The sequence below is a fragment of the Leptodactylus fuscus genome, chromosome 1, assembly GCF_031893055.1.
Source record: "Leptodactylus fuscus isolate aLepFus1 chromosome 1, aLepFus1.hap2, whole genome shotgun sequence".
In the NCBI taxonomy this organism is placed as follows: Eukaryota; Metazoa; Chordata; class Amphibia; order Anura; family Leptodactylidae; genus Leptodactylus; species Leptodactylus fuscus.
Window position 1 is genome coordinate 309,851,388 of NC_134265.1, and position 23,501 is coordinate 309,874,888.

At 41.5% G+C, this 23,501-nt stretch overlaps 1 protein-coding gene across 22 annotated transcripts in view; it reads left to right on the top strand.

Annotated features, from left to right (window-relative positions):
• Positions 1-23,501, top strand: part of SORBS2 (sorbin and SH3 domain containing 2) — a 218,724-nt gene that overhangs the window by 192,318 nt on the left and 2,905 nt on the right. For 18 of the 22 annotated variants that reach the window (XM_075258861.1, XM_075258853.1, XM_075258941.1 and 15 more), the window contains 6 exons: positions 1,077-1,117; positions 1,315-1,429; positions 2,891-3,019; positions 3,993-4,193; positions 7,767-8,573; positions 9,813-10,059. In XM_075258861.1, coding sequence (XP_075114962.1) covers positions 1,077-1,117; positions 1,315-1,429; positions 2,891-3,019; positions 3,993-4,193; positions 7,767-8,573; positions 9,813-10,058 — 1,539 coding nt within the window. In that variant the 3' untranslated portion in view covers position 10,059. Of the gene's footprint in view, positions 1-1,076; positions 1,118-1,314; positions 1,430-2,890; positions 3,020-3,992; positions 4,194-7,766; positions 8,574-9,812; positions 10,060-18,811; positions 18,920-22,985; positions 23,030-23,501 lie in introns of those variants that run through there. The other 4 variants (XM_075258828.1, XM_075258933.1, XM_075258987.1 and 1 more) reach the window with 3 other exon arrangements.

Sequence of the window (23,501 nt, forward strand, 5' to 3'; positions counted from 1 at the left end):
AGCAAAGAGAAGAATCCAGCGTTAACCAGGCGGTATAAAATTTAACTTTTATTGCTTCATAGTAAAACCACGACACCCGAGGGTAAATGCAGATGGTACGGCATACAGCATTGAAACAGCTACGCGTTTTGGAACTCTGTGTTGTTCCTTCCTCATGGCATACTAAACAGAATTTCACCTGCTCCTTATAAAATCACCTGCTCCTTATAAAATCCACATCATAGTAATCATTACTATGATGTGGATTTTATAAGGAGCAGGTGAAACTCTGTTTAGTATGCCATGAGGAAGGAACAACACAGATTTCCAAAACGCGTAGCTGTTTCAATGCTGTATCATCTGCATTTACCCTCGGGTGTCATGTAATGGTTTTACTATGAAGCAATAAAAGTTAAATTTTATTCCGCCTGGTTGACGCTGGATTCTTCTCTTTGTTTACCTGGTTGGTCATCATCAGTTGAAGTCCACCTACATCCGTGCAGCCCAGGGCGGATCTCAAAATAAAGGGGTGAGCTGGATATTTTATATTGACTGGTCAGCTCTGCTCCTATTCAAGTGAATGGGATCAGAGTTGCAGATACAATATATGAACATTAGATGGTCACCAAGTTCTGCCGCTGGGCTTGTCAGATTAGTCTGATGTATATGGCCAGCCTAGTTAGCTACACACATTAGATAAAAATTGGTGGGGTTAGTGGCTGTTCTGTTGTGTATGAAACCATCTTAATAGCACAAAACTAGGTAAAGGATTGTGCCCAATCCATTGTCCTGGCAGGAGATAAGCTTCTGCTAGACCTCTCTAATAACAGCTTGTCTCCCTTTTCTCATTATATTATACATACATGCTGCCGAGCTTGGCATACGTGTTAGTGGAGAGATTGTGGAAGACAGTTGTCAGCCAAGCACTCGTTCCATGGGTATGGTCAGGTTAAGCAAGACTAGGAATGCACAGGGCCTTACCGACTATGCTGTGCTCCCCGCACTCTCTAGTTGTACCCGTTTCTCTGTTTGCATACACTGTCTATGCATTTAGACATCACCGTATATACTGAGTTTCTTGTCTTTTTCTTTTCCAGGCTGCTAGAGCTGTGTATGACTTTAAGGCTCAGACCCCGAAGTAAGTGCTTGGTTAATGTTGGGTGTGTAACCTTCTTCAGTAGAACTGCTACAATGCTTTATCCAGTCTTGCTGATCTCATGTACATTTTTCATTCTTATTATTTTTAGTGGGAAAGAGATGCTTCTATATCAGATTGAAAAATATTACAATGTTGATGTAGTCATATGTTTTATATATTTGACGTATACTTTACAGAGAGCTGTCCTTTAAGAAAGGAGATACTGTGTACATCCTCAGGAAAATAGACAAGAACTGGTACGAAGGAGAACATCATGGAAAAGTGGGAATACTGCCCATTTCTTATGTTGAGGTTAGTGGGACTCCATTTCTTTCTAGTTGTTTGGATACAGGGAGCTGTTCTCAGACTGAGTTTTCCTGTTTTATGCTTGTAAAGCTTAACCACTGCCTACTGAAAAGTTCTGGAACTTTCTAATGTGCCTTGTAGTTCAATTGCTTGATATTTTCGAGATCTGTGTTTGCAGTCAGTGCAGGATAAATCTTGTTTACATGGATTGTAAACCTATATAGACCTAGGACTGTCAGGATCTGAGCAAATGGTTAAAATAGTTGTATCCAGCCTGAAGACCCCCATACATGTAAGAGGCATGATAATGTATGATCATGCCTGATATTGTTATCATGCTCTATGGTTCTCGTGGGATGTCTCTTCTGTCTCCATGGATAACTTATAAATAGAGATGAGCGAGTACTGTTCGGATCAGCCGATCCGAACAGCATGCTCTCATAGAAATGAATGGACGTAGCCAGTACGCAGAGGGTTAAGCGGCCAGCCGCCGTCAAAGCGGAAGTACCAGGTGCATCCATTCATTTCTATGGAGCGTGCTGTTCGGATCGGCTGAGCTCATCTCTACTTATAAACGATCAGCCAAACCAAGCTTGCACGTGTATGGGGACTGTTGATGGCGTGGGCATCTTAAAGGTGTTATCCAGGGCATTCCCTGTACTAGATACATTTTATTTCTACCTACACAGCGCACTCCTGTGGAGGCTAGATCTTTTGTTCCTCTGTCTCCATTGCAGCCACTCTGACTTTCACTGTGCTGATGAGATCCAACCAGATTGAAACAGTGCTGTACACAACTGGGATTCTGTTTCTTTTGAAATCGATGGACTGGTTTGGCTAAACCCCGCATCATAGCATAAGTCTTGATGAAAAAGTCATGCATTATGTTTAAGGGGACTGTCCCTAGAGGCCAGCAAGCAGAGGCGTTGTTTTCCTAATTACATCCTGGAAAACAGTTTTGTATATTTCCCATGATGTTACTCCCTACTACTTGGCCTGTAGGTCATTGAGTAGAGCTGAGTCATCCATGTGACCGAGAGTTGGCATGTCACCAGGAAAGGCAGAATAGTAAATATTAGGGACCGGGATTATTAACCGAACATTAAATAAAAAAAACTATTACATTGTCATTGTCACTCCATTTTGCTTATATGCAGCCCCCTGAGCAATTTAACACTTTATTGTAATATTGCACTTAACACTAACAGGGACTTTCATGTTTACAGAATGTAATAACAGTGACTATTTAAGTTATACGGTACATATTGCCAGGGTCTACTTGCTGAAAATTACTGGAGTGGTTTTCCTTTAAGGAGTAATCTATATTAAGCTAATTGTATTGACATGAAGGCATGTCAACCAGAACTACAGTATGGTATCATCTGTGAGCTCGAATGGGGAACAACAGTAATGTCCATGAGAATAGTGGACACCCCAAACATTTCATGGTCTGTTTCTTTTTTTAAGAAAATAAGCCCATCTGAGAAATCGCAGCCTGTACGGCCCCCACCACCTGCACAAGTTCGAGAGATCGGAGAAGCAATAGCTAAATATAATTTCACGGCTGACACAAATGTGGAGCTAACACTGAGGAAGGTGAGTTCCTTTCATGTATTCAGCCATCACAGTGGTATATTAACAAAAACCTGTACAGATGTAGTAAAATGTAACTTGCTACTTAGAGTGTTAATGGACTTGTCGAGGAATTGGACAAATCCCAGAGGAGGCGGGGAAGGTGTAACATCCTGCCGTCCGTCCAGGATGTCCGCCATCACGTTAGTACTGAGGCCAATTAGTGGTCTCGGCAACCGCAGGAGAGGACCTGGTTGTGTATGTGAGTGATGTCAACAGGTCCTTTCCAGTCACTGCCTCAGCAATCATATGCAACACAGGATTTCCAGCAGCAAAAGCACGCTGCACCCCAATTGATGGCAGCCGGGACATGTAAGTGTGACTTATTTTTTCAAAGTTACACCTCCTGGGATTTGTTCAATACCTGAACAACCACTTTAAATTCACAATTGCAGAAAGCTGTAGAGATTGTAGCAAGGCTTTCCTTCACCAAAGGTTTAGTTTGCTCCCCTTACCTTGTATCTGAAATGAAGGCAGAGAGCCCTGATAGCTGGCCCTCCTGTACCCAGGACACATACCTCATCAGTCCACCCTTAGCTACCTCACTGTAGGACGTCGCTACAGAAATTAAAGGGGTTTTACAGGCAAAATTGGACAACCCCATTAACTTTTAAATCAGGCAGTGAAATTTTTTTAAAAAAAAGCATACTCGCCTATCTGCAATGCTCTGGTGTCCTCCCAACACGTCATGGTTGTTCTGCTTCAGTGGCTTTTCACCGGTCTCTTCCTGGGATCCGCCGAAGTCGCTGATTGGCTCCAGCGGAACTCCGAAAGAGACCCGTTGAGCGGAAGGACCAGAACGTGCCAGAAGGACCCCAGAGCATTTTATTTTTATCACTGCACCCGGCTGATTTAAAAGTTAAAGGGTTTGTCCATTTTAACTGGACAACCCCTTTAAATAAAAGCCTTCAATAATCACTGCATTGCTGTCTTCCAGGGTGAGAAGGTGACACTTCTTAAGAAGGTAGATCAAAACTGGTATGAAGGTAAAATACCAGGAACCAACAGACAAGGCATCTTCCCAGTGTCCTATGTGGAAATTGTGAGAAAGAGTCCTTCCAAGAGTCCAGGTGCATCTCCAGAAAGGTCACTTCATCAGACTTACTCCACGGAGAGGATACATAACTCCAGCAGCACAGTAAGTCTTTCCTTCCTGAAATCTAGTCACCCATGTCACTTAGGTTGGTTCTATCTAACCATTGTGTGTGGACTAGACATACACAGTGACAGCAATAAGAATCGTTTTCTGGCTAAGAACAAACATAAAGGATCTTGTGTTCTCTGCAGTATGTTGTGTATATACTCACAAACTGGAGGTAGTATATATTGTATGTATGGAAGATAAGAGGGTTTTATTACTTCATGGTGTCCACAGTGTTATATTATTTGCTTTATTATAACTCTGATTTCTGCCTCCCTATTACTACCCTATGTGGATGTACTCTAAATAAGTATATAAGGTCAGATTTCTTTTCCTGCACCTCTGTTATATGGTCTTGAGTTTACATCAAAGATAATAAAAGGTAAAGGGGTTTTCCAGGTTCAAAATATTGATGACCTAGGTATAAAAATGGCCATATAACATGGATTTCGACAATAAATACTTGTACATGATAATATATATATATATATATATATATATATATATATATATATATATATATATATATATATGTATATATTTGTATAACAATAATAACAATAGCACATGCAGGCACGATTATGTATCGCTCTCACTTGACAGCCAGGTGGAGCTTTGGTGTAAGTTTCTTCTCTCATGTCTAGTAATGAAAACTGGCAATAGATAGTAGATGAAATAAGATGAAGAGTGAGAAGGAATAGGTATTCTGTAGTACAGCATACATACCCTTGTTCCTCCATGTTTATGGGGTTGTCAGGAAACGCCCCTGTTCAGCACATGAATGACCAGCTTAATATTCTCCATAAAATAACAAGTGCGGACCATCTTTTCTCATATAGTAACCGCACTGTATCAGTCTTATGTTATTCCTTCAGAATATGTGTGACTAAATGGACAACAAAGTGTTACCTCTTGTCATAAGGGTGTGTGGAAGGACACCCCCCAGCTGGTGACACCCAAATGTCAATTTATTATTATTTATTCCTAAAACTTTTATATTAAAAGATGGAGATGGTCCATTATGGTAATTTTATAAAGAGCACAACCATTTACATGAGTAGACATTGCAGTAGAGCTGACAGTCCTCATCTGTGGTCACGCAGGGTATATACCGTACTTGTGACATTGTGACCCCTGGAAACATGATCTGCCTCTCTGTTACCCCAATATACATCCTCAGAACAATATATAGGATATGTTCAGTATATTAGAAATAGAGCTCAGTTTATACAAGAGCAAAGACTTGTCAGGGTAGTGTGCATGGTATAAAGCCAGTCAGTGTATAATACCTACAGTCTGGTGTCCGGTGTCCTGCTCACCTGCCATGACGGGTATAAGTTTTAATACTGTTGACTGACATTAGGATTCAGACTTCTAAAAATATAGACTATACTTAATGATCTGTTACCACCTCACAGCTTTGCTTGTTTGTCAGTAGTGCCCACACAAGGTCGGCCTGTATATCCCGTGTCTCAGATGTAAGAAAAAATCTAAATTACATGGTCTTCAAGAATGTAGGTATTATATATAGCAGGCTATACGCTCTGTAGATATTAACCAGGCCCCTGGTGAACTAGTGAATACTTATAGCATTCCCAAACACATACTTTCCATGCTTACAGGAGTATTCCGAGCATAAGCAAAGCTCTCCATATAGCAATACAAGCCCCTCTGTATACAGCCTATGTAACTCCCAGCAGCTCCATGTTTAGATTCGGACATGATACTTTCTGCTCATAAGGACACCAGACGACCATTGTCCTCTATGCACTGGTCCTAGTGATGTAACAACACTGCTTGTGACCAGAACACAACTAGAGATCAGTATTGGGACATTAGAATTGTGTCTTATTTCTCACGGTGAGGGGGGCGTCTTCTCCAAAACTCCTTTAACAACTTTGTGAAGAAAAATCCTGTTCAAAAGAAATATCACATTAACATTACACAGCTGTGGTGTATAGTGAATTGGTAAATGAGCACACATGTTGTGTAAAAGTAAGGAAATATTCTATAAAAATGCTTTATTTTTTTAATTAAATGTCCAAATAAGTATATTGGCAGTGCATTGTATTTGTCAGATTAGTGTATAGTCGGTCAAATACCAGAATGTTAAAGGCACAGCACCACAAATAACAAATAATTGTTCTATTGGTGGGGTCTGAGCACTGGAACCCCCATAGATTATGAGAATGGCTTTCCTAGACCACCTGTTTGAATAAAGCAGCAGCCATGCTTTGTTTAGGTCTATGGCCCTGGTTGTAGAACTGAATGGAGCTGCAGCACAATCATTAAACATCAGTAGCACAATGGTGGACGTTTGGGGGCAGATAAACTAAAGATCTAGCTACACAACCAATGAGCTAGCCATGATTTTCATGACTTACACACTGACCCATTTATCTCTATGGTGCCATACACATGGTTGTGCTCAGGCCCAGGGCAAAAATTGTCGACCGCTTCTATACCTTTCTGATTTGCAGTCTGGGCTCAGTAGATGAAATGAATGGGTCCATGGAGGCATAGGTGGTCTACGGAAGACATCTATGTGTCATCCGTGCTGCTTTACAAAGGACTTGGCACACTGCGTAAGTCTGAGACAATGAAAACTAAGCCAACTAATGAGTATTGTAAACTTAGGGTCCATTCACACGGAGTAAACGCACGCTCATTTTGGCACAATACACGTGTAAAGAATACACGTGTAAAAATAAGACTCCCTTTGACTTCAATGACATTTTTTACACGTGTAAAGAAATGCGTCAAAAAACACGTCGCATTTTTTACATGTGTAAAAAATGTCATTGAAGTCAGTGGGAGTCTTATTTTTACACGTGTATTTTTTACATGTGTATTGTGCCAAAATGAGCGCGCGTTTACTCCGTATGAATGGACCCTTAGACTAGACTGTCTTAAACTGAGACAGGTTTTCCAAAGTGTCTAAAGCTGTATAACTTTTCATCACTTCTTAGCTGGCTTAATTTATGACAAAAAATGCACCGACATTGTGGCCCATTTTTGGTGCGCGGTGTTAGTTTGGGATATTAGTCCCCATCTCCTTTTACCAAGCCCTATCCACTTGTTAAACACTGTGCAAAAACTGTCAGGAAGGATCCAAACACTTAAATGAGATACAAAGCATGTCCGCTGTTTTTTGGGGCGCAAATGACATCAGCGCTGTGTGACATTTCCATTAGTCTATCTGCCCCTTTATGTCTGTTTGGTACCTGATATTCCTCTGCCTTTCCTGTGCTGTAGTTTAGCCTTTGCACAGAAGAGCCCTCGCTGTCTTGTGAACCTCACACTTCTGCTTTGAATAGGATGACTCAGGCCTCTCTCAACATTTGACATTTAGAAGCCGGTCTATCAGCAGATACCATTACACTTTTCGGATAGCTTTCTCTCACTCTTTTGGTTTCATGTGCTAATAGTTTTTGGCATGTGCCACCTGCACAATTATATACTTTGTCATCTTTAACATCCTTTAAATTACTTTTTTTCTGTTAACATTTGGTTACAATATTTGTTTTATTTTGTTTCCTTTGATTCTTAACCTATCTTTTATTTCTAAAGTTACCTTCATCTAAGAGACTCCATACTCCACCCCTTACTCTCAGAGCAGACGCATCCTCTAGTAAGGGGAACGTAGAAGCTGTGACCAGTGAATGGTTGTCACTGACTGTCGGCTTTTCACCTTCAAACACACCTGTCCCAACTCCTCCACCTTTTCCTGGCCACTTTCTTCCTGACGTAGAGAAGCTCACCTCCATGCCATTAACTGTTTTACAACCTGAACAGTTGTTCTCAAGTGATATAGCATCCCGAATTAAGGATGGTCATTTTGTTCCTATTACATCACCAGAGACCCTTTCAAGTTGTCATCATCTTACCATACCTTCACCATTTCCTGACACAACACTTTCCTCTCCTATAATTCAGCAGCTTGAGGTCCCTTCTATGCCTGCAACTAATACTGATAGCAGTCTGAATGAACAGAGGAAATTCTTGGACCAGACACAGTTAAAAGGACAAATAAGTATGAAACAAGGCTCAGAAAGTTGTACAGATCATATTAATATATCTGAGACTCCTGGAAAAGAACCATCTCTCTCAGACCATGCGCCAGGCCCATCATCACAAATAAATGCAACGTCTGTCGATGAACAAGAAGAAGAGATTTGTCAAGAACTAATGTCCATCATCCAAGGGTCTCAGCTGGCATGCCAAGAGTCAGGGTTTTCTAGGTGCGAACCTCAAACAGAGCAGCACCCAAGACTCTACATCGAGGAAGATGGTGAAAGTGAAAATTTACAACCAGTAGAAAACATAGTGCAACCTATTGTATATCATGAAGAGTATTCGCCCAGTGTCAATGCAGAGGTATTCAGTTGCTAAGATCAAACCAGTGTGTGTTGTCTTGTGCGTTTGCCCACTAGTGTTCTGTTATATTATTTCGCTGTCCACTGAAAATCTAAATATGCACAAGTCACATCTTTAGGTATATACTACAACTATAAATTGTAGAGCCTTCATTTTTAATCATGGCTTCTATAGCATACAGATAGTTGGGTCCATATAGGGAGCCATTTCACCAGCTACTGGGCTACGTAGATCTTTTATCCAGTCTGACGTCATTGGACTTGATTTAATCAAATCACCAGATTTACCAATAGAAATTGCACATATTGTTATATAGATCTCCTCTTAGACCTGGTGTATGGATGTTGAAAATACACATCAGAATGGCTATAGAATAATTTTTGGATTTTTTTTTCTGTCTGATGTTAAAATGACTATTAGACCAGATCCGAACTGAGAGAGTTGATGACTCCAGTGTATTCATGACCTAAACTCAATCTACACCACCTAGCTTAAGGCTGGGTTGTCATCTGTGTCGGAGTGTCCGTTGGAAGACGACAGAAAAAAAGTCTGCTTTCGGTTTTGAAACCGTGAACACCCAGCAGACCCCATTACAGTCAGTGGGGTCCACCAATATCCATGTGTTACTGCAGTTTTAGCAGTGCAGCGGGCCATTGGATGTCTGCCATTATAAAACTGAAAGTGGTGGAGAAAAAAGTTCTCCATATACTGATTTTCAGTGGTCTCAGCGAAAGAGTCTCCAACGGAGACTAACACAGATGTGAACCCAGCCTTAGATTTGCTGGTAGGAGATTACATTTAGCTTGAGAATACACTGGACTCCTCAATAACAGATGAGCTGCATTTGGCGTCATGTTTCTGTGTTGATATTGACATGGTCATCCGGTTGCTACTCAGTCATGCTGGTGTAAATGTTCCCTTGATAAAGTCTACATTTGTGGTCTTCCACTTGCTTACACTGTTTCTTTAGTCATTGCATGACCCATATGACGTAAGACATCTGCAAGTGTTATATGTTCTATACTTTATCGCAATGCATGACATTCACTCGTCTTTTTGTTTTTCTTGACAATTTTGTCAAGTCTTGTAATTCTGATCCCATAAATGTATCTTGTATCTTGCGTAGGAGTCCTGTAGCACACTCCTCAAGTGATTAAATATGAGGAAACTTGTTTACAGGAATAGATGGGATATTTCTATGACTTGATTTTGCTATTTATTTTTTCCTGAATATTTAAGAACACCTCAATTTCTTCTGGAAAGCAAAGATTTCCTGCACATTCTCCTCCCCACATTTCTTCTAGTCCTCCTTTTCATGCTGAGTGTGTATCTCCACCTTCACCCTGTCAGTCCACTGTATCACACCCCTCGGCGCTAACAAAATTCACATCCAGGCAGCAGACACAATCTCCGAGGTTAAAGGTAACACCAAGCCGCATGTGGTTGTCACTTGTTTTCCTTCTAATAATAACCCTTTATGGATGAATTACTTGACAAGGCATGAAAATGTTTGGTTTTAAGACTGTGTGAAAATACCCATTAACAGCTAAGCAAAGAATGATAATTCTTATGCATATTTTATCCCGTATTCATGCATGACACAAGTATTTTTTTCCACTTGATCATCGAAGGGTCGTTGTAAACCGTAGGTTGAAGAGACCAGCGATCAGTTGCTATCGGCAGGGAAAGTTGCAGACAGCCACACAAAAAGTTGGTGTAATTCTGTTGCTCACAATGAGGGTCCTAAGCCAGGTGCTCTCCTATGGCAGATGTTGGTGGCAAGAATCAATTATGTTGGATTTTAACATGCCTGATTCATTGTTCTTACTGGAGGAAGTCGGTGACTTTCCTCCCTCTCTCTGCTCAGAACACATGCATGCTGGACAAAGTCAAGTGTGCATGTGTATGGGGGGTTGGGAGGAATAGCTAACCACTATATAAGGTGTATGGCTAGCTTTACTCCTAAATTCTATTGCTATCTAGAGCCCAGAGATTTAAATGAAAATGAATTCCATGTTATACTAAACCTTTTCCCAAAACAAACGTACGCATCAATCTGCTAAGGTCTTGCTCAATAAGAACCTTGCGTACTGTAGATTGGACTACAAAAAAAAAAACACCATTTCACAAAATGTAATGATTGTAGTGAAAATGATTTCTAGTCTTTTTCCATTTCTATCCTCTATTCTACTGGATGACGAGTATTTGGCAATTTTGTACATGTACATTTTTCAGTCGAGTTCGCAGTAGGAGGTATACATATCATCTGCAGGGACTCAATTTACACGCATCACATACATTTGACAAAATCCACTGGTGGCGCATTTTTTTTGGCCGCCACTGTATATTCAATATGGCAGGTTTGCAGGGGTGAACCTACCCCATTCGCCGCCCGAGGCGAACTACAGAAAGCCGCCCCCCGGGAGGAGGGGCTGATCCGAGGGGGCGTGGCTGAGTGGAGGGGGTGTGGTGAAGTGAAGGGGCGGGGCTTAGCGGCGTTCGCAGGCAGAGAGCAGGCACGGAGAGGACCTGCTCTCTGCCTGAGCGTGAGGGGAAGCTGCTGCAGCAGCGCTGCTCTAGTGGCCTCCCCAAACCACCGCTCGGTGCTAAGCCAGTCCAGGACAGCTTGTCCTGGACTGGCTTAGGTAAGCAAAAATGCCGCCCTCCCTGAGGCCCTGGCATAGCACCGCCTGAAGCGGTCGCTTCAGGTCGCCTCATGGGAGGTGCGGCGCTGCAGGTTTGCTTTAAGAATGAAGTTGCTATTGCATTCTACCTATGTGATATGTCTCCTTCGAGTGTAGTTTAGTAAAATATCAGTAGCCTTGGCAGTGGTGGACTTTGTGCTTCTAAAGCTGACACTGTCAAGTAGATTTTCTTACTTTATGTTCTGTAAGACAGAACATCGCTTTCAGCTGTTGCAGAATTTGCATCAGTAACCACGAATAAACCCATCATCACACGCTCAGATGAGGCAGCTGTTTTGCCTTTCAGTAATATTTTATCTTAAACGATGCCTTAGAAATCTAGTTTCATAGTTGCCCTCTGTCTACCCGGGTGTTAGGATCCTTTACAACAGACTCTAACCTGCAGTATTCTACTGATTACAAAAAAAAATAAAAAAAAATACAATGATAAGCTGATGGATCCCATTGTTTATTTATGGGGTCTGTTTCACAACGAAGGCAACTATAATAAGATAATACATGAATCAATAATAATAATAATACATTTTATTTATATAGCGCCAACATATTCCGCAGCACTGTACAATTTGTAGGGTTCAAACACAGACAGATACATAACAAAGAACGTCATTTCACACAATGGGACTGAGGGCCCTGCTCGCAAGAGCTTACAATCTATGAGGTAGAGGGGATGACAAGAGGTAGCAGGGGCGGTGAATCCTACATAAGCTTTTATTATTTCATATTTTTAGCCTATACAGATACTTTGACTTATTTTGTGCAGATTTGCTTCAAGCTGCTGCACCCCACCTTGCTCAAATATGCCTTCCTTTCCCCTCTGGTCCTGTGTTGTCGCCTTCGCACTGATGTATTATAGTAGTGTGGGGTATAGTAGTTTGGAGCAACAGTGCCATCTTCAGTGCTCCAGATGTGCATTTACATGTTGAAATAAATAAATATCTCAGCAATGGAGGCACAAAGTTTCATGGAGAAAAAAAGGTTTTCTATTCAGGCAAGGCTGACCTGTCTAACCGTGTTACTGGTTTAATATGCTTCACCCTGGTGACAGACTCTCTTTAATTATAGTCTGCTGGAAAGTACCACAGTATTTCTAATGGCAGAGCAATGTCGTATGTCAGGAAGAGTAGTAATGAATACTGTTGGGTTTTCCAATGGTTTCCCCTTTATCTTAATATGAAACTGTGTAAGTTTTAAAATAATAGCGCTGTACTTGATAGTACAAGTTTATAATGGAACAAATTGCTTCCTTTTTCAATTATCCGACTTCTTTCCTCCTCGCCCAGTCACTCTTAATCCACTGCTAGGAGAGACAAAGTAACCTCACAGCTCAATACTCAATGATCAGGATATTATTGAAATCTATGGAGAAGGGACGGGCCTCTAGTGAGAGTTGTATCTCACTGCAGTGCTGGATCCACAGCAACAATTATCAGTACTTCTCTATACCAGTTTCCATGCTACTGCTGCTTCTCTTTCTGTTTTGTAAGGTAATGACAGGGAAGAAATTCCCTCTTGTGTGTGCTGCATAGAAGGATGATTCATAGACCTCATAGTAGCTAGTCTCCACCAACATTCTCAGGGGAAACTGGAGATGTAGAATGTAGATTACAAAAAATATAATATCCAAAAATAGCAATGTTCCACATGTAGTCTTAGGACAGCCTTTTTTGAAAACTCACCTGAAACAACAGGTACGCTTTAAGCATGGCTTCCAGAATGCACTGCAGCTTAGTAAACTGAATTCTGCAATTAGGTTTGATGATGGAGAAGAATATATCGGGTAACTCAGAATCAAGATAAGAAAAGAAAAAATCTATGCTGTGAAGATTAAGTGGAAGGTTTACTTTAAGTAAAACTAAAATATCCCATGCTGTTACATTCTTGACAAAATGTCACATTACAGTTATGAGCCCAGTAACTTTAATTGCCTGCAAAGATTTTCCATTAAGTTGTAATAAAACAGTCTATTAAACATAGTGACCTAATAACAAAAGTCTGCGCTCCAATTACTAAGCATTAAGGTTGCTAAATACAGAAAGTACAGACTAAATGATTCCTACAATGAACTTGGTACATTGTCCTAGTGCATGAACAACTGTAATGCAAAGCAGGTGGCTAGGTAATTGGTTTATAGTGTCCGCAGAAGCAAAAGTGCAGGACTGTTTAGGGCTGGGCTCAGACAGGGTTTTTTGGTCCGGAACCTGAGGCAGAGGCTGCCTCAGGTTCCGGTCCAAAATACTGGTAGCGGCGACTGGATGCCGGTGCAGTGCAACAGCATCCAGTCGCACACTCCGCACCGGATTAGGCCCAAATGAATGGGCCTAGTCAGGAGGAGGGGAGTGTCTTCAGGTGGATTCACAAGGCAACTCCGCCTGAAGAATGAGCATGTCCGTTCTTTTTTCCGGGAACCAGAACAAACGGCTCCCAGAAAAAAGAACTAACAGTCTCCCATTGATTTCAATGGGAGCCGTCTTTTTGGTCAGGATTTTGAGTCGGATACGACCTCAAAATATTGAGCAAAATACCCTGTGTGAACTCAGCCTAAGGGCTATAGCATCGAAACCTCCTTCCTTCATCTGGATTACCAAAGATGTAAGATTTGGCGTGCTTGAGTCTGGGGAGATCAGGGGAGATTTGCCATTTCAGATGAATCATCCTTTCGTGTAGGGTCCTTGGTGGGGACCTTTATAGGATCTAGCAGTTAGAGCAGCAATTCTCAACCTGTGGGTCGCGACCCCGGCGGGGGTCGAACGACCACAACACAGTGGTCACCTAAAGCATACCTCCCAACCGTCCCGGTCGGTGGGAGGCATGACCCGGTTTCAACTCATCGGCGCCTGGAGGACGCCGATGAGTTTAACACACAAGCGATTAAAGCAGGAGCTGTCAGATGAAGGGGGTGGTACGGCATGACACTGGGGGCAGAGATGGAGGGACATGAAACTCTGGGCAGAGATAGGGGAACATGAAACTGGGGGCAGATGAAGGGGTTATATGAAACTGGGGGAGAGATGGCGTGGGGACATATAATTTACGGGTGACTGTAGGAGGACTATACTGTGTGGGGGCACACGAAAAATGAATGAGAATGGGCGGAGTCAACATAAAAGTGGGCAGAGCTAAATTTGCTGCCACACATTTTGTCCCTCTTTCTGATCTTCAAAAGTTGGGAGGTATGCCTAAAGCCATCAGAAAATACATATTTCCGATGTCTTTAGCCACTGAGAAGCCGCGCTACTGTCTGCAGCAGCGCTATTCAGCTGGAATGCACCATTATGGACGCGTGTTCCAAACTGAATGGGGTCACCGCAACATGAGGAACTGTATTGCGGGGTCACAGCATTAGGAAGGTTGAGATCCACTGAGTTAGAGAGAGTGCATCATACTATGGGACTGGGAAGTATTTATAGGAATATACATACAGTAAGTGCAGTTCCATACAGTATACTGAGATACCAAAGATAATAAGTGTATTCCTTGTTAGGCTAGTGGCACATAGTGGCATTCTTCCCTGTTGGTGACCCCATGATGGCATAACTCAATCTCCTTCATACATACTTAGGAGTTTGTTTGTTTGTTTGTTTGGGGTTTTTTAAGACCTTACAATAAGTGAGAAGCAAATCCTACTCTCTGTGTGGAAGCATTTCTTAAGAATTTACAATGGCACCCTATGGTGCTGTTTCCTGTTTGCAAATAATCTAGCCTGACAAATGGCCACGGCCATCTTAGTCTGTCTTATCTAATAAGAATCTGACTGCAGGCACCTGTGCTGTATGAAAATAGCCGGCCTTTGTTTTCCAGCCAGGCATAGTTCAGCCTATCAATGTCAGCAAACAAGCAGAAAGGGCAGGCTGATCCGCTTACACGCGGTGACTTTGTAGTGAGATGTATTTAATAGAATGGAATATACTGTAAAAGATAGAGAACAATGCAAATGACTTCCCAAAGGTTTGACCCTTGTAGTATGACAGACAGAGGTGTCTGAAGTCAGATTGGCGAGGGTCCCACATCCTTGAGTTAGAGAGAGGATTTTTATTAAAAGAGATTCCTAACATGTTGCAAGTGTCAAATAAGTTAAAAACAATAACGAAGAATTTACAATTTATTTTAACCAATTCCGCAACTTTTAAACCATAAACTTTTCCACTCCTATTAGTATCTGCCACCTAGACTTCTCCTGTCCTTGGTAATATTCAGATTGTAGTAGATTCTTCTAGAGCCGTAGATAGCAGGCCTCTCTCACATATAAATGTACTAGTCCTGGTATCGCTATGTCCTGTGAGTCATTCTGCTCTTAAATGTCAGAACGTTTGGCTGCTTCACAAAATAACATAGTACTTTATGGGTATCAGCAGTACAGGCACGCTGTCCCCTCAGCTGGTATTCACCACTGCAGCAATAACAACTGACAAGCCTTGTTTAGCTAAAGGCACCCCAGCCGCTTCTAGGAGCCTATCATGACCTTTAACCCCTGGCATTCTTTGACGTACCTAATTATACAAAGAGCAGGTGCTATGCCTGACTCCAGGACCGTGCCCGACCAGCTCAGTGTATATAATAGCAAATGATCACTCTTATAAGCTTTACATGAGTATTACAGTCAATGCTTCATATTCTTATCTGTAAAATCTTAAGTTAAAGGGGTTTTCCCATGAATATAGTCATATATAGACTTATAGACAATAAACAGTTAAACATTTTTGCAAATAAAAATTTTGCAGAGTTTTAAACTTTTCTCTAAATATCTTAAAGGTGACATCTGTTTTCTTAATCGCTTACCAATGGCTACGACCATGAATGCAGGAACTTTCTATATCTGGGACTTGTCAGAAACCCAGCTACAAATCTATATATGATTATATGATTCCTGCAAGACTAGCCAGATTCCCATCCTCTTTGCAGGTACTGTAAAACACTGCAGACAAATCATGGAGTTTACGCTATGTGGGGCCCCCGGTCTTAAGGTTTCAGTAAATCCAAGTTGTATATGTATAGTGGACTTTAGGTTCAGCATGGCCATTCGTAGAACATTTATTCCTGTCACCCTCCCTCTCCCCCCTTTATAGACATGATGAGTGCTTACCATGCATTCTGAATAGGGAGACTCCTCTAGCAATGAGTTAACTCTCTTGAGACCAAAAGGATCGGACATGTTAAAATCCAACTGCCTGATACTTCTTTCCCACAACAGCCGTCAAGGGGAGCCAACTTTACCTACTAGATCAGGGGTGGGCAATTAATTTTCCCATGGGGCCGTATAAGAAATTGAAACAATGCTAGAGGGCCGCGCCACGGCAAATTTAGCTCCACCCACTTCTATGTTGACTCCGCCCATCCCCAATCATCTTTCCATGCCCCCCCACACAGTATAATCCTCCTACAGTCACCTGTACATTATATGTCCCCACATTATAATGTTCCCCTCCAACTGCCCCACAGTATTAAGTCCCTCACCTGGTGCCTCAGTATAAACTAGGGGAAACTAGAGGGGACATGAAACTGGAGCAGCTGGAGGGGGACATTAAACAGTGGGGTAGTTGGAGGGGGGCAATAAATTGACAGCTGGAGCGGGACATGAAACTGGGGGCAACTAGAGGGGGACATTAAAATCGGGAAGCAGACAATAAACCGTAGGGGTAGCTGGAGGGTGACAAACTGGGGGCAACTAGAGGCAGACAGGTCCCCCTACAGCTTCCTCCACAGTTTAATGTCCCCCCCCCGTCTAAGTGCCCTCTTCATCTACCCCCAGTTTCATGTCCCCCCCTCCATTTCTCTCTGTTTCATATCCCCCTTTATTTTCCCCATTTCATGTCCCCCCCCCCCCCCCCCATCTGCCATCTCTGCCCTAGTATAACATTCCCCTTCCATCTCTGCCCCTAGGTTACTAAGACACACACACAGATAGACAGACACATAGAGACACACTCACACATATATAGACAAACAGACAGACACACATATAGACAGGCACACATATAGACAGACACACATATGGACAGACACACATAAGGACAGACACATAGACAGGCACACATATAGACAGGCACACATATGGACAGACACACATAAGGACAGACACATAGACAGGCACACATATAGACAGACACACACATATATATATATATAGACAGACACAGATATAGACAGGCACACATATAGACAGACACACATATGGACAGACACACATAAGGACAGACACATAGACAGGCACACATATAGACAGGCACACAGATATGGCCCGCGGGCCGGACTTTGCTCAGGTCTGTACTAGATGGTCATGCTGCCAAAATTTGTGGGTTCTGCCAATATGAATCTAGTGTGTATAGTCTGCTTTAGACAGTTTGCTGCTGACTCAGTATAGGTCTCTGCAAGTAGTAAACAGCCATTGCAAACAATAGGAGGAGGTCAGTGCACAGCCCTTTCTACCATTGTTGGGGATTTGTGATGGGCGCACACATAAACCTGACATACAAGGGTGGGAAATTCTGAAAAATGGAAACCAGACTCAGTGACTAAAAATGTAAGATATTCAACAATATCCCTTGAAAGATTCACCCCAGCATAACTTTTTTTTTTCTATCCCAGCACCCAACACCTGTCTGTCTGTCACTCTCCAGACTTCTTTCATGTATACTGCCCTAATATCCCTACAATCCAGCTTTTCTATCAGAAACCATTTTAACTTTTATATTTCTCTCTTTTTGTTGTTATAAATCCCATGATGCATCAGCACAACATCACACGGATAGCTAGAGACTGTATTTCATCTACCTGCTGTGCAAAGGCATAACTTCAAGCTCCAGAGCACCAACACCAAATCTGTAATGGAGCTGTACCCATCTTCTGCCATTTAGAAAAGTGGTATATTTTATGTGGCAGAGGGACTTTTGGGGCCCCCTCTGGGTCCCAGGCCTAGTAGCAACTACTACCACTGCACCCCCTATAGCTATGCCCTGCTGTTGTGGGTAGTGTAATTATAAATAATAAAATGCAAGTATATAGTTTGGTAGGCTATGAGCTCCTTCATTATAACTGTGTGACAGGGACTGTCTGCCCATCAGTAGTTAGTGACAGAAGTTTCTGTCTGCCACTGTAGAGAGCCTGTGCGGAAGGTGGTCAGGGAACTATATGTTATTCCATATAGATTTTATCTGGCCAGATTAAGAGTCACGTGACATTACTGAAAGATTCAGATAAAGTAATAACTAAGTATGTGACTGTAATGAACCAGTGGTCCCAACAATGTATGCTTTTATGTAGAATATCTAACATAACTTCATAGTCCTCATGTTGTTTTAGACGCCCTTTCTTTCTTTTTTCAAAAAGTTTGTCTTGTCTATTCTGTATTCCGATATGTTTGCATTTTGCCCACACAGATGGTAATGCATTTGAGTCTTACGCCCTCCTATATGTCTTCATATGTTGACTGCATGTTAACAGCTTTGTGTGACATTTTTGCATGGGTCAAGTTTGATCGTGATTGAAGATGGATTGGTAAATTTAGAAACTGATTTGTGTCCTATGGTTTTTCAGACTGTATATAAAAGTGATCTAGTAGTTGTTGGTAAGCCTCCTCGTAGCCCTGTGATGTCTAGAAAAGCCTGCAGTTCACCTGTGAAAAGCCCCAAAACCATCCAAAGGGTAGAGTAAATTGAATCAACTTTCTCAACTTTTTTGAATGAAGCTCATGATGCTTGTCTATGGGCCGTGTCTGGTATTGCAGCTCTGGTAAGGCTGACCAGTAATGCTCGACACCGCCATGGACAAGAGTGGCGCTGTTTCTGTAAGAAGATCATTTCTTTCTAGTCCTGGAAACCCCTTTTAAATTGACATTTTCTCAAAGCTTCAATACACCATATAGTATACAGTGTACCTGTCACACCAACTACTGCTCTATGATGATCTATCTCTATTGTATTATCTGTAAAAGTGAGCTTGTACATGTATGTCTTCATTTATGTCTTTTCAGCTCAAATGTGCATAACTGTTAAAAATGTAGATTTCTTATGTACTTATTGTGCTGCCGCAAATGCTTCCAATACTTCTATATGTACAATTGTATTTTGTGTTTGTGTGATGCTTAACCTAATAAGAAGCTGTGCTGTATAATATACTTGCATGTCTTGTGTGTTCCTTCAACAGAATGTTTCCAATTGGAAGCTAGTACTGGATCATAACACTGCCACAAATATGTTTATTCTCTGGTCCTTTAGAAAAGTACATGATGTAAGTTGTAGTGAAGGTAATATCCTTACCACTGGCTGTATGTGAGATATCCACTCCCTTCTGGTCCTTAGCTGTGTCATGTGACCAGCAATGAGACTTCCTGTCCACACATAACACGACTGAGGACCAGAAGTGAGTAACCCAAAGATAGACGCCAATAAAATGTTACCGTCCTTATAGTCAACATCATGTACCAAAGAATAAAAATATTCTGGGATTACTTCTTTACGTGGACACTAAACAGAGAAAATGCCCCAAAAATATAAAAGAAATAATTCCAGATATCACTTTTTACATGGCTTTTATTTTTTTTAAAAACTCCATGAAATTCATATATTTACAAGTGTTTATTCTTTTTACCTTCTTAAATCATACACTTTCTGCTTTTTTTTCCTCCTTCTAAGACAAAAATCCATAGCTAAAACATGCTGTTTTTCGCAAAAAAATGCCATGGACCCCCCCAAAAACCCCCCACCAAAAGCGATTTTCAGCTGGAGACCTGATATGTACCAGAACTGAAATCTATGCCATTCCAGAACTGGTGCACATTTCAGGTATAACTCAGGCTAGCTTCATGGCATGAGTTGTAAATTTACTGAGCCGAGGTGTCCCTGCCCCACCGTGCTTTACATTCTACACCGCTAACTTATGTAAAAAGTGGCAAGTAGGTACAGAAGGAACAGTGCAAAGCATCTTGGGTTCAAGAACGGATGCAACATCTATACCCATTTATGCTAGGATTTTCCCCATTGAGTTTATGTAGCTTTTTTGTTCCAGACTTTGCTGCATTTTTTCAAGCCAAGACAAGTAGACTCAGCCCATCAAATTTAGTATAACTCGCATCAGAAATGTGGTGTGGGATATACCTGAAATCTACAACAGCCCCTGATTTAACTTCTAGTACACGTTACCTGCCAGAGTGCACCAGAATTATTAACAGGCCAGAGTTTTTTAATCATTCTGATGCATTTCGCTCCAGTGGGGGAATGGATTAAGAGTGGCATAGGAAACGCAAATAAATTTCAGCCTAAAACGTCCCAAAAAATGCTGTTTGTAGTGCATTGTTTGACCAATGTCACACTTAAAACTTGGATATGATAGATTTCATGATGTTGCAAGAAAATCGCACAAATCTTTTTACCAAAATGTAAAATGTGACTCTGCAGGTGGGAGAGTAAATAAAGATCACACATGATAGAATTGTTAATAACCAGATTTTTTTTAACCCTGGCATGTGAATAATACAGTTTGGTGGTGCATTGAATTAACACTAAGTGTTCTAACTATAAAATGTATATTTTTGGCCGCTGTATATGTACAATCAGCAAATATAAAGTGTAAAACAATGTTGTAAAACTTAAATCTATACTAACCTAAAGGAAAAAAGTTACGTAAAGTCTACAATCAGGAAAAAAAGTGACTTATGTAGTAAATATGCTATGCCATATAACGTATGCAGTAGTTTTCCTGTGTGATACCCTACTGCTCCAAATGATGTCCTTTCTCTCTGCATCTATCAGTCATTACATCACTTCCAGGCCAGAACTTGATCTTATAAAAAATGTATACTGGACAGCAGGTGCATGTCATGGAAGCAGCGTATACTGTCCACACTATATAGAACACAGATTGAGGTGGGGACATGGGGTGGCAGGAAGAGTATCCAGGGGACAATGTAGTTCCTGGGAATCCAGCTGCACATCTCTGCCCTAAGAGCACCCACATGGTATATGAGATTCCTAAAAGTGCCCTTCAGTCTGACAAATGTTACTGCTCCTTCACACTAGAGGTGAAACCCATTAAGGGCTTACAGAAGGCTGCCATTATCTTTTCCATTGATGGTAGATCTTTTATGCCACAACATAAACCCTACTTGTGCTAGAGGTCCTTGGTGCACTTTACCTTGCATGGTATTTCAATAATGGAATATGGAGCAGTGTAAAGATCTATGTAGCATGTTGCTTGGCATTGCTTGCATTTGCTTAAATGTTGAGCTACTATATATGGATATAATATGTTACCATTTGGGATATGGGATTATTGCAAGGGAAGGCAATAGGCTTGTACTTTCTGGCTAAATGTTTGCATAACACAGGCTATTTCTATTCATACTGTACATGTTAATGTTCATATATTTGCTGGACAAGTCGCTCTGCCGTCAATGTTTCTTTTGCTGCAATGTTTGTTAATTATGTAGTATGTGTATTTTCCCCTGACCCCCAGAATATAACATGCTACAGTATTATACTGCCCTTTAATAAAGGTAATTGTTATAGGAAGTGCAAAATTCTACACCTAAAAGGGAGTCTGTCACCAGAATATCTATCCAGGACTGCAGATAGATAGGTTAGGATCACCTGAATCATGCAGTATCTTCCACTTGTAAATCCTTGCCTCCTCTGCAGCGATGCTGCCTTTTTGTCTATATGCTAATGAGCTAAATGGAGCAGTGAAGGTTTTGCCATTGCTCCAAATAGCTAGGTAGCAATGCACTTATTGCTCCAAAGAGCTCATTTGTATATTGACAAAAATTGCAATATCTTTGCAATAGAGGCAGCAATTCACAAGGGAAATATACTGTTTTATTCAGGTGACTCTAACCTATCTATCAGTGGGGCTGAGTTGATTTGCTGGTTTCTGGTGACAGACTCCCTTTCAGCCTTTTATTGATAGTTCTCAGGGTCTCACCACGTACCCAGCATTTCTATTACACTTTAGGAGACTGCTAAATAAATAGTCTGCAGTCTTATGTACAGCCAAATGTATGTGGACACCTGACCTTCACACCTATATGAACCTATTGGTCATCCCATCCCAAAATTAAAGTTGTGCTGTAATATGGTGCTGGTGTCCCTTTTTGCCGCCTTCTCTCTCTCTCCATGTCTTTCCCCCATACTTAGAAAGGTCTGCAGGAATTGATGCTCTTGTAGAAGAGCACTTGTGAGGTCAGGCATTGATGTTGGATGAGAAGGATCTGTAATTGGCATTCTAGTTATCCCAAATGTGTTGTGTTGGGTTGAGGTCAGGGCTCTGTGCAGGCCACACAAACCATGTCTTTACGGACCTTGCTTTGTGCACACTGGCACGGTCCTGCCCTTGTTGTTTACAGCAGATGTGGCCAAAGAACCTGAACTCAATAACTATGAAGGGTGTCCATATACTTTTAGCTATACAGTATATATGTACCGTATATGTTGACTTCATTATGGTCCCCTGTTTACAGTTCAGTGTTAATTGGACATATGACATGGCTGCCCTGGTGTAGAGAGGTTACAGTCCCTTACAGTACGTAAAGCTGTGTCTGTATAACATTGACATGTGCTTAGCTTACGTTACCTGCAGCAAAGTCTTGTAAGCAGACATGTTCACTGTAAGAGTCTGTCTGCTTTATGTGTACTGATACCCTATAATGTCTCATGGTAAAGATATAGACTGTAAAATCCTCCTATATTATACTAATGAATGTTATTTTCCCCAACAGCGAGCTGTATTGACTCATGAGAACATCCAAGCTATGGGAGAACCGTAAGTTTGCCTTTTCTCCATGTATATTCACTGTATGAAGTGTTTGTGTGGTCTGTTGAATACTGCCAAGTGCAAAATGAGCCCTGTAGTCTAGAACATAGATGTCTTTATACATTCGATTTTGGATAGCCATAATGTGGTGTGTGAACGATCCCACCATTGGCATTAACAACTAAACTGCCTGGTCAAAGTGCAATAAGTCTGCACAAGTTGTCTGATGAACGGCCAGAAGCAGCCGATCTTGTAAAACGCTGATATTTTTGGCCAACTGCTGGCCAAAGATATCCAGCATGGCTGAACTATTTTTGGCAGACTGATGTCTGCTTATGTTTACAAACATTAGCGTTATGATGATGGCTCATTGTCAGCCCATTCCAGCCATTTTGTCCAAGGAGAATCTAAGGCTGCATTCACACGGAGGAAAATGGTGAGGAATTTGGTGTGGCATTTCAGCGCTGAAAGAAAAGTCTCC